The sequence below is a fragment of the Heteronotia binoei genome, chromosome 16 (assembly GCF_032191835.1).
Source record: "Heteronotia binoei isolate CCM8104 ecotype False Entrance Well chromosome 16, APGP_CSIRO_Hbin_v1, whole genome shotgun sequence".
Lineage (NCBI taxonomy): Eukaryota > Metazoa > Chordata > Lepidosauria > Squamata > Gekkonidae > Heteronotia > Heteronotia binoei.
This window is the reverse complement of record NC_083238.1, coordinates 23192922-23206162: the sequence shown is the minus strand read 5'-3', so window position 1 is coordinate 23206162 and position 13241 is coordinate 23192922. Positions and strand designations below refer to the sequence as shown.

General features: G+C 42.7%; 1 protein-coding gene across 7 annotated transcripts in view; it reads left to right on the top strand.

Annotated features, from left to right (window-relative positions):
* Positions 1-13241, top strand: part of RBMS1 (RNA binding motif single stranded interacting protein 1) — a 219116-nt gene that overhangs the window by 77920 nt on the left and 127955 nt on the right. For 2 of the 7 annotated variants that reach the window (XM_060257368.1, XM_060257365.1), the window contains exon 1: positions 266-544. The exons of 4 other annotated variants lie outside the window; for them this stretch is intronic. In XM_060257368.1, the coding sequence (XP_060113351.1) occupies positions 275-544 (270 nt within the window). In that variant the 5' untranslated portion in view covers positions 266-274. Of the gene's footprint in view, positions 1-265; positions 545-13241 lie in introns of those variants that run through there. One more of the 7 variants, XR_009556310.1, reaches the window with a different exon arrangement.

Below are 13241 nucleotides of genomic sequence, written 5' to 3'. Positions count from 1 at the left end.
CCTGCGCTGGGCTGTCCCCCCCCCCCCTTCTGCCCCTCCCGGCTGCTCTCCGTGTCTGCCTCTCTCCCTCCCTCTCTCTGGGCGGTGGTTGAGGCCGCCAGGAGGTGGGATCGGCTCGGCTGCTGCTGCTGCTGCAGGGAAAGTGGCCGCCGCGGCGAGCTCGATGAAGTGACTTTTTTTTTTTGCACGGCTGCTGGCGCGCTCGGCTCAGCCTGGCGAGGGCGATCCCGGGCGAGGGCGGCAGGAGGGCGGCGGCGGCGGCAGGCGCAGTTGCATGAGAGACTCAGCCAAGGGCCAGGGGGGAGGCGGCCGGGGAGGAAGCGCCGAGGCAGCCAGCGGCAGGAGAGGAGGCCAGCCTCAGCAGCCGGGGAGGGAGAGGCGCTTCGCAGCGGCCGCCTCCCTCGATCGCGCGCCAGCCAAGTTGCCTCCGAAGTTGCTTCCCGTCCGGAGGGGAAGCTCGGGCTTCGGCTGGGCGATGATCTTCCCCAACAGCGGCGGCGGCAGCAACTCGGCGGGCGGCAGCAGGGCTCCTTATCGGAAGCAGGTACGGAGGAAGGAAGGAAGGAAGGGAGAGAGAGAGAAGAGCGAGGGGGGGGGGGGAGAAGGCTGCAGCCCGTGTGTGCTGGAGGAGGGAGGGGGAGCGCGAGGAGGGAGGTCTCGGGGAAAGGAGAGGGGTGGGGACTTCGCCGTCGTCGAGGCTGGCCTCGGGGGGGATTCAGCGGACGTCTCTCTCCCCTCCCCTCCTCCCCTGGAGCTTGTAGATAACAACCAAATGTACCCGGTTTCCTTTCGGGTTGCGTAGCTTTTCTCCCTTTTTTTCAAATGCCACTTAAGAAGAAGAGAGGAGGTCTCGCGCCGTTTGGAGTGGGTTAGGCCGTGGCGGGAGGGTTACGGGCTGCGCGTCCGTAGAGAGCCCCGGATCGGGCTCGACGGGGCTGTGCAACAAGTTTTAGGGTTTCTTTTAAAAAGAAAAAGAAAAAAAGCTTACTAGAGTTTGCGACGGCGTGCGTTGGAAATCGAAACTTTAGGCCGACTGTTTCCGTTCCTATCGAAACAGCCAGGAAGGGAGGGGGGCACTGACAAAACAAAACGTAACACGCTGTTGAAGCAGAACGCTTTGGTCCGTGCATCGGGAGAGATTTATATATAAAAAAAAAAACCTTAAAATTAGCATTGGTTAAATCAGTCCCTGGTTTAGTGCAGTTGAAAGTATTCCTTTCCAGCGCGGTCATGTCTCGGTTGCCTATACTGAAGACAAGGTTTGCATGTATAAAGGGATAATTTGCATGAAATGGTTTCGCGTATAACTTGTTTCTTCTTTTCTCTTGTCTTGTTGTCCAAGAGCCTACGAAGAAAGTATGATTCTAATAAATCTGACGATTCTGTTGTCTCAGCCTGATTTAATTATACCAAGAACAGGGACAGAGCAGGCCGTTTTCCTGGAATGGTTTCAGTTAATATTCTTTACTGTTTGGTCGTAGAGGCGATTGCTTTTTATTTCTGGACTGCACTCCACAAAAGAAGTAACTGTTGTTTGATTTTAGACTTTTGCCTGTCCCACAAAATTATTTTTTCAAGATTTATTACTGTTATATATATATATATAAGCCCAGCCTTTTCTGTGGGCAAAAGAAGTTGACTAGCGAGAGTAATTGTCATTTTAGAGGGAGGAGTTAGCATTTTTATTCACTGAGTAGATATAAAAAAAGGGAATCTGTGATCGTGATTGACCATTGACAGGAGTGTGATCTCACTGGTGGTGTCAAAAATTGCAGTTCTGATGACATCACGAGCACACAAGGTTTTCCTTCAGATTTGTTATGGACAAGGGTGTGCTCCTGCTAAAGTGACTATTTTAAATGGTCCTGCTAAAACGACCATTTCCCTCGTTTCTTTTTTAGCAAGTTTTGAGATTGTGTATGAATTTATTTCCTGTTTTGCCCTCCCCTGCTCTCCGGGGAAGACGGCCCTAGCTGCCGATAGAGTAAGGATAGCATTGTTTCAGCACTATTCTAGGAAGAGTATGTAAACAAATACTTTGGAGCCTGAAAAGCTAGTTAATTAAGCTGGGCACATTTTTAGAGTCCTGCGCATTCATTGATTTTTGTCAGGGTCGCTGTGGGGGGGCTGGTGATGAAAAGGGGATGAAGCACAGAGGGCGAGCCTCTTACTGGAAGGGTTGTATGTTTTGCATGCGGATGCGAGTCAGGCTGCTGGCCTGGAACATACCGATAAGATGCGCTTCTTTTCACAGAGCACTCCTTGAATTCAAAGAGCTAAAAGGGCTGACTGAATCAGAAAAACAAACAGACTTCTCTTTCAATGGGGAACAGGAAAAAATGAATGTGCGGTCATTATGTGGTCCTAAGACTCTGGGTACCAAAGGTTTCTTTTATTGGCATCAAGCCATTCTTTGGTGAAACACTTCCCACAAGAGGTGGGGGGGGGGACACAGCTAAGCAGGCCTGCCTTCTAGTCTGTGTAAAGCTCCCGTTGACTTTAATTGGGACAAACGAAGGCGCTTGCTTCCTTCAAAGTGCTTCTTACGATCTTCTGTTTGCTGAAGTCTTCATTGACCTGTGTAATAAAATGTGATGTGAAAGTTACCTTGGCAAATACAACAAATTAGTTTTATACATGCAGTGTAGTTTTTACAAACTTAGTGTGGTTTTCTGTTTTTCTTTTAAAAACCTTCCCATCATTTTGAGCTTTAAAAAGTTGAAGCAGACATTTTAAAAATAAACAAGCCCCCCCCCCTTTACTATATGTTATTTCTAGAGGGTTTTAAATGGGGGGGGGCTGTTTTGCAGGAGTCTTTAATGTTGTAAAATAAGTGTGAAGTCAAAATTATAAAGTATATGTGTTGTTCTAAAACATAGTAAACAGTTTTGAAATTGCGTTTTGAGCTGCATTTTTAGGGTACTGAAAATGAAGATTGCAATGAGGAGAATAAACTGTTATAGGTTGTAATGGCTGACAATTTGGACAGTGTGCAAGCCAAAGGAAAGACACATTCTGTCCATTTTAGTTAAAATGGCTTCCTCTGAAATTCCATGTTTACAAATATTCCCATGTGCTTTCCATATGTGCCTGTGCATGTACTGTTACTTGAATAACCTCTTAATGTTACTAAGGAACCTGTTTTTACAGTTGGCTGTCTTGCTTTCCTATTTCCTTGCCAGTCATCTACCTCCCCCCCCCCCCCGAAGAAGGCATGACCTAATCTTTTCTTGTACTCTTAGAGCAGGGGTGGCCAAAGGTAGCTCTCTGGATGGTTTTTTTTGCCTACAACTCCCATCAGCCCCAGCCATTGGCCATGCTGGCTGGGGCTGATGGGAGTTGTAGGCAAAAACATCTGGAGAGCTACCGTTGGCCACCCCTGTCTTAGAGCATTAGGGTGAGCAGTGATCACAGAAGTCATCTGCTAAACAGGATTTTCCTGCATCGTGGGCAGAAAACAGAATGTCAAAGTACTTCTGTCAGGTCATGGTTAACTTAGAAGCTGTTGAACATAGTTGGTGACAGAGTTGGTTCAAACACAATTGAGATGTGTGTCTTTTGCCTTTTTTTCCCTGGTTGGCTTGAAGGCTTAAATAGTAATTTCCCAAACAACAGTAACAATGTACCTCTGAAAGTTCCTCAATTCATTTCAACAGATATTTAAAATAAAATGGGGATTTTACAAGTAATGAAGGCTGTATTAGAGCTTCATTAGTTTACTTCCATCAAAGATGCCTTTTATTAGGTAGCTCTAGAATCCTTTGATATTGCGGCTTTATTGCTCATTTTGTATATAAATTAGAACAGTTTCTTTGAGATTTATTCTTTGGACCAGAATAACAGTTCAATCAGTTTCCCTTATTTTTATAAGTCATTCCACATAGTTTCTATCTGTGTAGGTCTTATGATCCCCAGGATACCCTTTTTTGATGATCAAAGGTGGGGCCATCCTTGCTTTCTCCCTTTTGGACCAGTGTAAAAGCTGTTTGGTTACAACTCTTTGGTCGTGCTATTGTAAATCAGGTATGCTTGTTCTCACAAGCAATGGAAATGCTGTGTTCCTTCATATGAATGTTGAAAGTGGTTTTTCAACTAGCTCAAGTACAGTTTTGTATTTGTGAATTTATTATTTTAATTGGAGTATTTATTAGCCTCTGTTCTTCCTTACAGAGCTTAAGGCAGCTGACAACATAGTTAAAATGCATACAAAAATACATTAAAAACACAAAAATGAAATTTAAAATCCCAGTTCAGGACTACTAATAAACTTAATCAATTGTGGGCTTAAATAAAGCCATCTCCATCTGCCTTCTAGAGACTAAGGGGGGGCAACACACACCCCTGGGGAGGTTGTTCCATAATCCTTGGGGGTTCCACTGAAAAGGCCTTTTAGTATCCCAACCAAACAAGCTTTGTTGATTGATGGGGCTGTCAAGAGGGCTTCTCCCTGTGATCTTAATTCCCTGGAACATATGGGAGAAGATGGTCATTCAGAAGATGGTCCTTCAGTTCCAACCCATGTAGGGGATTCTAAAGGACAAAACCAACACATTGAATTGGGGTAGGGAGTAGATTGGTAGCCAGTGTAATTGCTGTACTATTGAGATCACATAGGAGCTCCTGATAGCTGGCCCCAGTCAGCAGTCTAGCTGTAGTGTTCTGCATTAGCTGCAGCCTTCAAACACTCTTCAAGAAGAAGAAGAAGATATTGGATTTATATCTTGCCCTCCACTCCAAAGAGTCTCAGAGCGGCTCACAATCTTCTTTCCCTTTCTCCCCCACAACAGACACCCTGTAAGGTGGGTGGGGCTGGAGAGGGCTCTCACAGCAGCTGCCCTTTCAAGGACAACCTCTGCCAGAGCTATGGCTGACCCAAGGCCATGCCAGCAGGTGCAAGTGGAGGAGTGGGGAATCAAACCCGGTTCTCCCAGATAAGAGTCCGCACACTTAACCACTACACCAAACTGGATCTTCGATGATAGCCTCAAATAGAGTGCATTTCAGTAGTCCCTTCTAGATGTAACTAAAGCATGGATTACAGTGGCTAGATCTGATTGACCCAGGAATGGACACAACCAATGTACCAGCCAAACCACCACAGCCACCCAATGTTCTAAAATAAGTGCTGTATCGAGTAGCAATCCTAATTTGCAGACCTGAATTATACATTCCCCAAATGTAAAAGCTGGATCTAAATACTACCTTGAAAACAAATGAAGGTTTTTCATGTTAATTTTTTATGCAGTTTCACTCCATAGAGCTGGGGGAGAAATTTGATTAGACGTTTAGAAGTCACTGAGGTTTCACTGATCTGATTTTTGTTTAAAAAGAAGCCCTGTGAATACCCAGTGGTTGGCCAGTTATGGGTACCCTTACTGCTTAAGAATCTGAGTTGTTACAAGACTGTAACAACTCCCCCCCCCCCCCACACACACACACCATGGCAGCTTTGCCAAGGAACAGTCATTCTTGCTGCATATTGTTGCATTTTGATGAGTATAATGTTTATGTCACCAGTGTAAGTAGATTTACATATTTCGCTGCTTTCAAGCAGATTAACTGGGCGTAGCTGCATGTGAGGAATTTAACACTGATTCAGTGCTTGGCTGTGTTTAGTGGCTGACATGCAAAGCTGTTGATTAATCTTTGGGTGCAGGCCTGTTCACAGCAGGGTCTGGGTCATACACTTTGGATTTTACTTTTTAAAAAATGGGGGGAAAAAACCCACCCCAAAAGCTCCCATACATGGATGTCTAGAATAGAACCTATTCTGGGATTTGTTTAAATATGTATGGTATTTGGTTCTCAGACTCTTGAATTCACATCAAAGCATCGTGTCTGTTCATTCTTACTCTTGTAAAGCCCCCCACCCAAATATTTTTTGTAAAAGTGCAGATTTGTTCTTGGATTCTCTTACGGACTGTGTTTGGCTTGACCAAGGTGGTATAATTTTGAAACATCTATATATCTAATTCTCAGCAGTTCCCTCTGCACGAGAATACTTATTTCTGCAAACAGAGGGCACATGCTCCTCCAGCAGGTTTTTTGTGGAAATGGGTTTGCAGAAAAATCCGAAAATCCTACTTGGGGAGGGTTGAGTTCTTCCCCATTCCTTTTTTATGGCTTCTGAAATGGCTACATAGGAATCTGCTCTTGACCCCATCACATTGACAGTGAGAGATACACTGGCTGATAGCCAGAGAGAGACCCTGCATGGGCAGGCAGTTTGCTCAGAGGTGGAGGGGGGCAGCCTTCTTTCCTTCCCTTTCAAGCACCAGAAAGAAACCCCCAACCCCCCGCTGCCATGGCCTGTCATGAGGAACTTGCTTCATGGAGGGTTTTATGAAAAGAGACCTCAGCTAGCCTTTGAGGACTGGAGGAGAATGTTATCATGTAGAAACAGGAGAAAGGACTGCCCCTTCCCTGAGAGTTTACTCCTTTCCTGGCCTCTCTCAGCCCAAGAACCGGTGTGGGGGGTGTTCCATCTTTCCTCTTCCTCCATGGTGCTCTCGTTTTTTCAGCACAAGCCCAAGAAGGCAGGATCTGGTGGAAGGACAGGCCCGGCTTGGAAGGCATTTCAGATGCTTTCAGGGGGAGGGAGTTGGACAGAAATAGGCCCAGGGAGAGAAACAGCACTGAGGGGGAGTGGGGGGGGGAGAGGAAATGTCCCTGCTCTGCACAGACCTGTCGCCATCCCCTAATGCAGCAAAGGGAGAGAGTTTGAACAAGAATCAGCCCTTGAAATGGATTCAGGAATGGAGTAGAAGACAGTACATGAGGAGACCATGCAGGAATCAAAAGACGGGGGATTGGGAGGGTCATTGTAGTGTTAAATGTGTTGTTGTTAGCTGTGTAGTACGCAGAAATTCATGCCGTGCACTTACAGGTAGGAGCTGCATGGAGGATTTCTGTCATCATATTATAATTTTGCTTACTCTGTAGCTTGTTTTAGAAGAAACTGGATAAGAACTGTAACTAATGAAATAACCAATAGGATATCTTCCTCTTGTTTTTTCTTCTGGCCTGGAAGCAACTTGATAGACAGCAACACAGATCTATGCGTTGTTTTCCTTATCTGGGAAACAAGGATGTAGACTAGAAGATACTAGAAGAAAGGGGTCTCGTAGCCTCGTGGTTCTCCATGAGGCCGGGGCCTCTTTAGTCCACATTTATGCACTCCTTGATTGGCCCATGAGACAGAATGTTGTCCCACAGCCTGGCCACACAGGACATTGATTGACTCTGTCTGCTTCATGAGAGGGAAGGAGGAGAGTGCTCTTAAGACACTAAACCAAAAGCGTTTGGATCCCTCCCATGTCCCTCTTTCTGTTTCCTGGCTCGTTATTGTTTATTTGCTTAATACATACATACATACCCCACCTTGGTCCCCACTGGGTCTCATGACAAGGAGTATATACATTTAGTAACTACAAAACTTATATTGCAGTAGTAGTAGTTGTTTTTTTTAAAAAAAAACCCAGTTATAATGTAAAACAAACTACAACCCATTATGCAGCATTTTGTTGTGGCTCCCCACTTGTAAATCTCTATTAGACAAACCACATTAGGATACATTTTGATTTGGTAATTTGCCCCTTGAAAAGGTCCCTCCATTTTCACATGGATCCCGAAGAAAATCCCTTTGGAGCTGTAGAATCACGTTAAACAAATGCTTTCTGGACTAGCTGCTTAGTGTCCAGTCCACAATTTATTTGCATTAAAAATGGGACTGCTCTGGAGTAAGTATTTGTTCAAGCATCATCAATTTTCTCCAGTGAAACTCTAGGAAAAAAGCAACACTAAGAATTGTTTGTGGCAACCATCCATGAATTTGTTTTGTTGCATAACATAATTAAGTGCATGCTGTGGACAGTTGCAACTTCCCAGTATACATGTGATCTACGCACCATTTTAAATTAATGGATGTTGTATCCTGCTTTTCTTTCTTAAAGGCCTTATGTGAAAAGTAGTACCTCATCCATTAAAACAATTCCAGCAATTAAACCACATGAAATGCTCAACACAGGAAACACTTTACACTTAGAAGACCACTACTCTCCATATTTAGAAATAAAACATAACACATTTCATCAAAATTGGAATTTCTGAAGTAGTTGTGTTCTTGGTTCTTATTGCAGTCTTCTATTCTAGGTTTTTATTTTCCAGGGCTTTTTTGTAGCAGGAACTCTTTTGCATATTAGGCCACACACCGCTGATGTGGCGTGTCCTCCTGGAGTTTACAGTAGGCCCTGTACGAAGAACCCTGTAAGCTCCAGAAGAATTGGCTACATCAGGGGCCTGTGGCCTAATACTCAAAGGAGTTTCTGCTACCCCAAAACCCCTGTTATTTTTCATTCTAGAGGCCAGAACTAAATTGTTGTTTCAAAGTTACATGAATTGGACATATGAAATTGCCTTTTACTGAGGTAGACCCTTCGATCATCTATCATAGAATTCTTCTCTGACTGATACTGACTGTCCAAAGTCTCCATGGGCAGTCTGGCTGCTTGATAGCCTCTAATTCAATGGTTTCCTCTGCTTCCACACTGTGGATCTCTGCATTCATATGATAGGAATTCATGTGATGAGGGGAGCCAGTGTCGTAGCCTTGACTGTAGGCAGACTAACGGTGCATTCCTGAATAGTGTTAAGTCCATCTAAGTCCATTGGCTTAGAAATGCAAGCAGGTCATGAGGAGGTATTCCTGTAGTAAGTTTGCATGCCCAGTGTCAGGTTCATGGAGGAATTATCTGCATCACTGATTTGACTTATAAAGGCAGACAGGTATATCACATCACAGGGACAACTTTCAGACACACATCTTGTAGAGTTCTCACTTCAGCGATAAAGCTTTAGGAAGTGCTGTTTGTGTGGATCACAGTAGTCACTCTGAATCTTCATGTCTGTGATCAGATATTAATGACATCTAGCCGTAGAATAGAAAGGCCCTATGTTTTGCTGGCGAGACATTTGGTCAGTTTTCATAGTTTTGCCGAACATAGCAGTAAAATGCATATACCCCACAGGTGCCTTCAGTATGCATAGGCTGAGGAAGAGGAAAAGTTATATGGGCATAGTTCAGTAGTTTGACATTTCTAAGCAATATGTATTTCATATCTAGGTGGGGGTGCTTACTGCAGCCTGCAAACAAGGTGTTTCTACAGAGTGGTTTATAGTGCAATCCTAAGAGGAGTTACACCCTTCTGAACCTCTTGACTGCAGTGGACTTAGATTGTAACTCTGAGCATTCATACAGAACTAAGTACCATCAGTGCTGTTGGTAGTTCTTTGGGTATGTGTGTCTAGAGGAATAAGTCAGGATTAAGTCTCAGCATCATACAGCAGCCCTGACCTGGATGGCCCAGGGCCTGATCTCAGAAGCTAAATGGGGTCAGCTCTGGTTAGTATTTGGAGGAAAGGCCTCTAGGGAAGTCCAGGGTCGCTGTGCAGAGCCAGGCGACAGCAAGCCCTGTCTGAACATCTCTTGCACTGAAAACCTTACAGAGTCACCGTATAAGTCACAATTTGTTGGCACTTTTCACCACCGCCATCCTAACAGTAGATTATTATAATTTAAAAGCTCTTAATGACTTCAGACCCACATATCTGAAGGACCATCTCCTTCCATATATCCCTGTGTGCTAACTGCAGTTATCAGATAGCCCTGCATTGGCTACCTCACAACTTAGAGTGGCCCACCTGGCATCAACTAGAGACTGGGCCTCTTCCACTGGCTCTGTGGTTTGGGCTCCCTGAAGAAGTGAGAGGGCCTCCTCCCTGGAGATCTTTAGGAGGCAGTGCAAAGCCTGCTTTTTTGCTAGGGCTTTCAAGAGGATTTGAATGGTAGGTGTCTCTTACAGGGACAGGGGGGAAGAAATTAGGAGTTCGCAACTTTATTTTTGTTTTTAACTGTTGTTGGAAGCCACCCTGAACCACACTATTACGTTTTAATAAATAAAATTAAAAAGGTAAGGTAATCCCCTGTGCAAGCGCCAGTGGTTTCCGACTCTGGGGTGACATTGCTTTCACATTTTCACGGCAGACTTTTTACGGGATGGTTTGCTATTGTTGTCTCCAGTCTTCTAAACTTTCCCCCCAGCAAGCTGAGTACTCATAATAACTAATGGCAAAACAGAAGTGCTGTAATTTGAGTTCTTTGGGAAGAGAGAGTTAATGCAAGGAGAAGTATTATGCTAGAAAGTATTATGAATAGTGCTGAGGGCCATTTGGGTTGTGTAGTCCTTTTATAAGAGGCCATGTACCCATTCATTATGGCTGTATAAATGCCTTTTTGCTTAATCAGGTAGATATTCCTGGTATGAGTCTGTGCTGCTGAAATACCCAAATAGTTAACAATGTTCCAAAAGCATCCATATCTGTAAGACTTATGCTTTTATATCTTTAAATAGGTGTAACAAAAGAGCTAGCTGACAAAGGAATAGTTGGCAAAATAATAATCTTCTGCATAAGGCAAGATGTCTTAAGAGGTTACACTTGGGAAACGAAGGGTTGAACAAGGCGAGTTTGATTGTTGCATTCTACAATGGGAAATTTAGCTGCACCCTACAAGAAGCCTCTCAGTTTGCAGTTTCCTGATGCAACAGGAAAAGGAAGGGATGTACTACCGGCAGGAGAGAGAAGTGGGTGGAGAACCTTTTGTTAATTTAGCAGGGAGAATAAAACTGGCAAAGAGAATACTACTGTCTCCTAGTACAAGTTTAATTAGAATTGTTCTACAGCTGGATCCATGCTGCTGTCATCCTTTCCTATTAACCTGCCTACTCAGTCTTGATCTAGATAAGCTGGCAAGCAGTTAGATTAAAAATATGTGCTTTAAGTTGATTTATGAGCTTCCAACCAATTTGGGCCTAGGTGTGGCAGTGGGCCAGCACTGGATATTGATATGATATGATATGATGTGATAAATTTATTGTCATTGTTCTCAAAAAAGGAAAATGAGAGCAACGAAATGAGGTGCTCTTCTACAAACATACCAACACATCAACACTAAAGGAAAAAAACATATACATAAACCATTTAAATACATCTAAAACAAATAACCATTCATGACCCTACATTTAGCCTACATCTAAAACAAATAACCATTCATAGCCCTGCATTTAGCCTAACCACAGCACTTGGATAGAAGCTGCCCTTAAATCTATTTGTCTTAGCCTTCAACACTCTATATCGTCTGCCCGACGGTAAGATCTCAAATAGCAAGTGGCCCGGATGTGAAGGGTCCTTTAAGATAATTTGTATCTTCCTTTTGCATCCCATATTATACAGATCCACCAATGAGGGGAGAGAGCATCCACAAATATCCACAAATATTGAGTTGGCTTGTTTGGGTTTTGTCCTGTTCTAACCCTAATTTCCTGGCCAAATTTCAATATATTTTAAGTTTAATACTTTTTAAATTTGATAGTGAAATACTGGTATCTTTAGAGTATATAAATTACTAAAATAAGAATATCTTCAGTATTCAGTGGCCTATTCATGAAGAGCAAGCCAAAACAAAAGTATTGTTAGACTGGAAGAGTTGTAAATGGGGAGGTGTACAGAGGTACAGGAGAACACACACTATTCCTATTTTAAGAACCATTGGTTTCAGAAATCTTTGTATCGTACATGGTCATGGTTAAAAACGAGAATCTATCAAAAACTTCCAAGATGGGTATCTCCAGTGGAAGCATTGACTCATCCAAATCTTTTAAAACCTAACCAGAGTTATATATATGATGACCTGTTGGGAAAAGATAATCAACTGAAAACCAGAGAAGAGTTGAAAAGCATGAAAATTAAAATGAATTGGTGGTTGAGAATGCAAGTCAAATCTAGGTACATCAAAGATAAGACAATAGGTTTTAACACAGAACAATACCCATTTGATAAAATTCTTCTAGGCCCTCAAGAAAAGCTAATCTCTAAACTATATGCATACCTATTACAGATGAAGATGCAAGATGAAGTTGTAAAAGATTGTATGGTCCAATGGGCAAAAAACTTGGGTCATAATATTACATTAGAAGAATGGGAGAGATTGTGGAAGTTCAATATTAAATTAACTAGGTCAGTAACTTTTAAAGAAAACTTGTATAAGATGTTTTACAGGTGGTACGTGACTCCACAGAAGTTGTGTAAGATGTACACTAATATGTCTAACAAATATTGGAGATGTGCTAAACAGGTGGGTTCTTTTTATCATATGTGGTGGACATGTGAGATGGTGATGGACTATTGGAAAATGGTTCATGAATTATTACAGAAGATTATGAAGACACAGATTCAATTCAAACCAGAACTGTTTTTATTGAACATATTTCCTGAGGACTATACCAAAGAGATGAGACATTTGTTGGCACATTTCAATACAGCAGCCAGGATTCTTTTGGCACAGAGATGGAAACTCCAGGAAATTCCCACGAGAATGGACTTGGTGGGAAAAATTCTGGAAACAGCAGAGCTGGACTTTTTATCCCAGCTGTTGGCTGGGAAATCTAAGGAAGAAGCAAGAAAATATTGGTTGAAATTCTATGCCTGGCTAGACACTCAAGACTCTTAAGATTCTTTGGTGTGAACTTATATCTCCTTTTTCCTGTATTTATCACAAAATTGCTTTTATTGGAAATGTCAAACTCAGTAGATATTTTAACAAAAAGATTTATAATACAAAATATCAAAATGTTGATGATGCAAAGTTTAGAGATAATAATATGTGACAATCTATGTATTTTAAGAAAGTATAGCAGATGTAGACTTATATTTTTTGAAAGTACTCTCTATGCAGATTAAGACTGATTTGTAATCTTTATTTCTTTTTCCTTCTTATCCCCTATTCCCAATTCTTTGAAATGAATAACAACTTTTAAAAACTGGGAATTATTTTTCAAGCAAGCCTTTCTTGACTTGAACTCTTTGTAAGAGTTGCTATGAGTACTGGGAAAGCCATCTCAAGATTTTATTATTTCTCTGGTCACCAGTATGTTCCTGCAGCAGTTAAAGTATTCAGTGCTAGAGTCACCAGGTAGATGCTATATGCTGCCAGGGTTTGGATCAGAGCAGTAACAGACAACATCGATAGACCACTATTAAAATTCTAACACAATATTTTGGGAATTCCTGAGTGTGTGTCTGGAATAGCTCTGATAGCCAATGTTGGGGAGATGTCCTTTGAAGCAAACGCCCGGGGCAGACCATTCAATCTGAAAATTAGGATCCCAAATTCAGACCTAGAATCA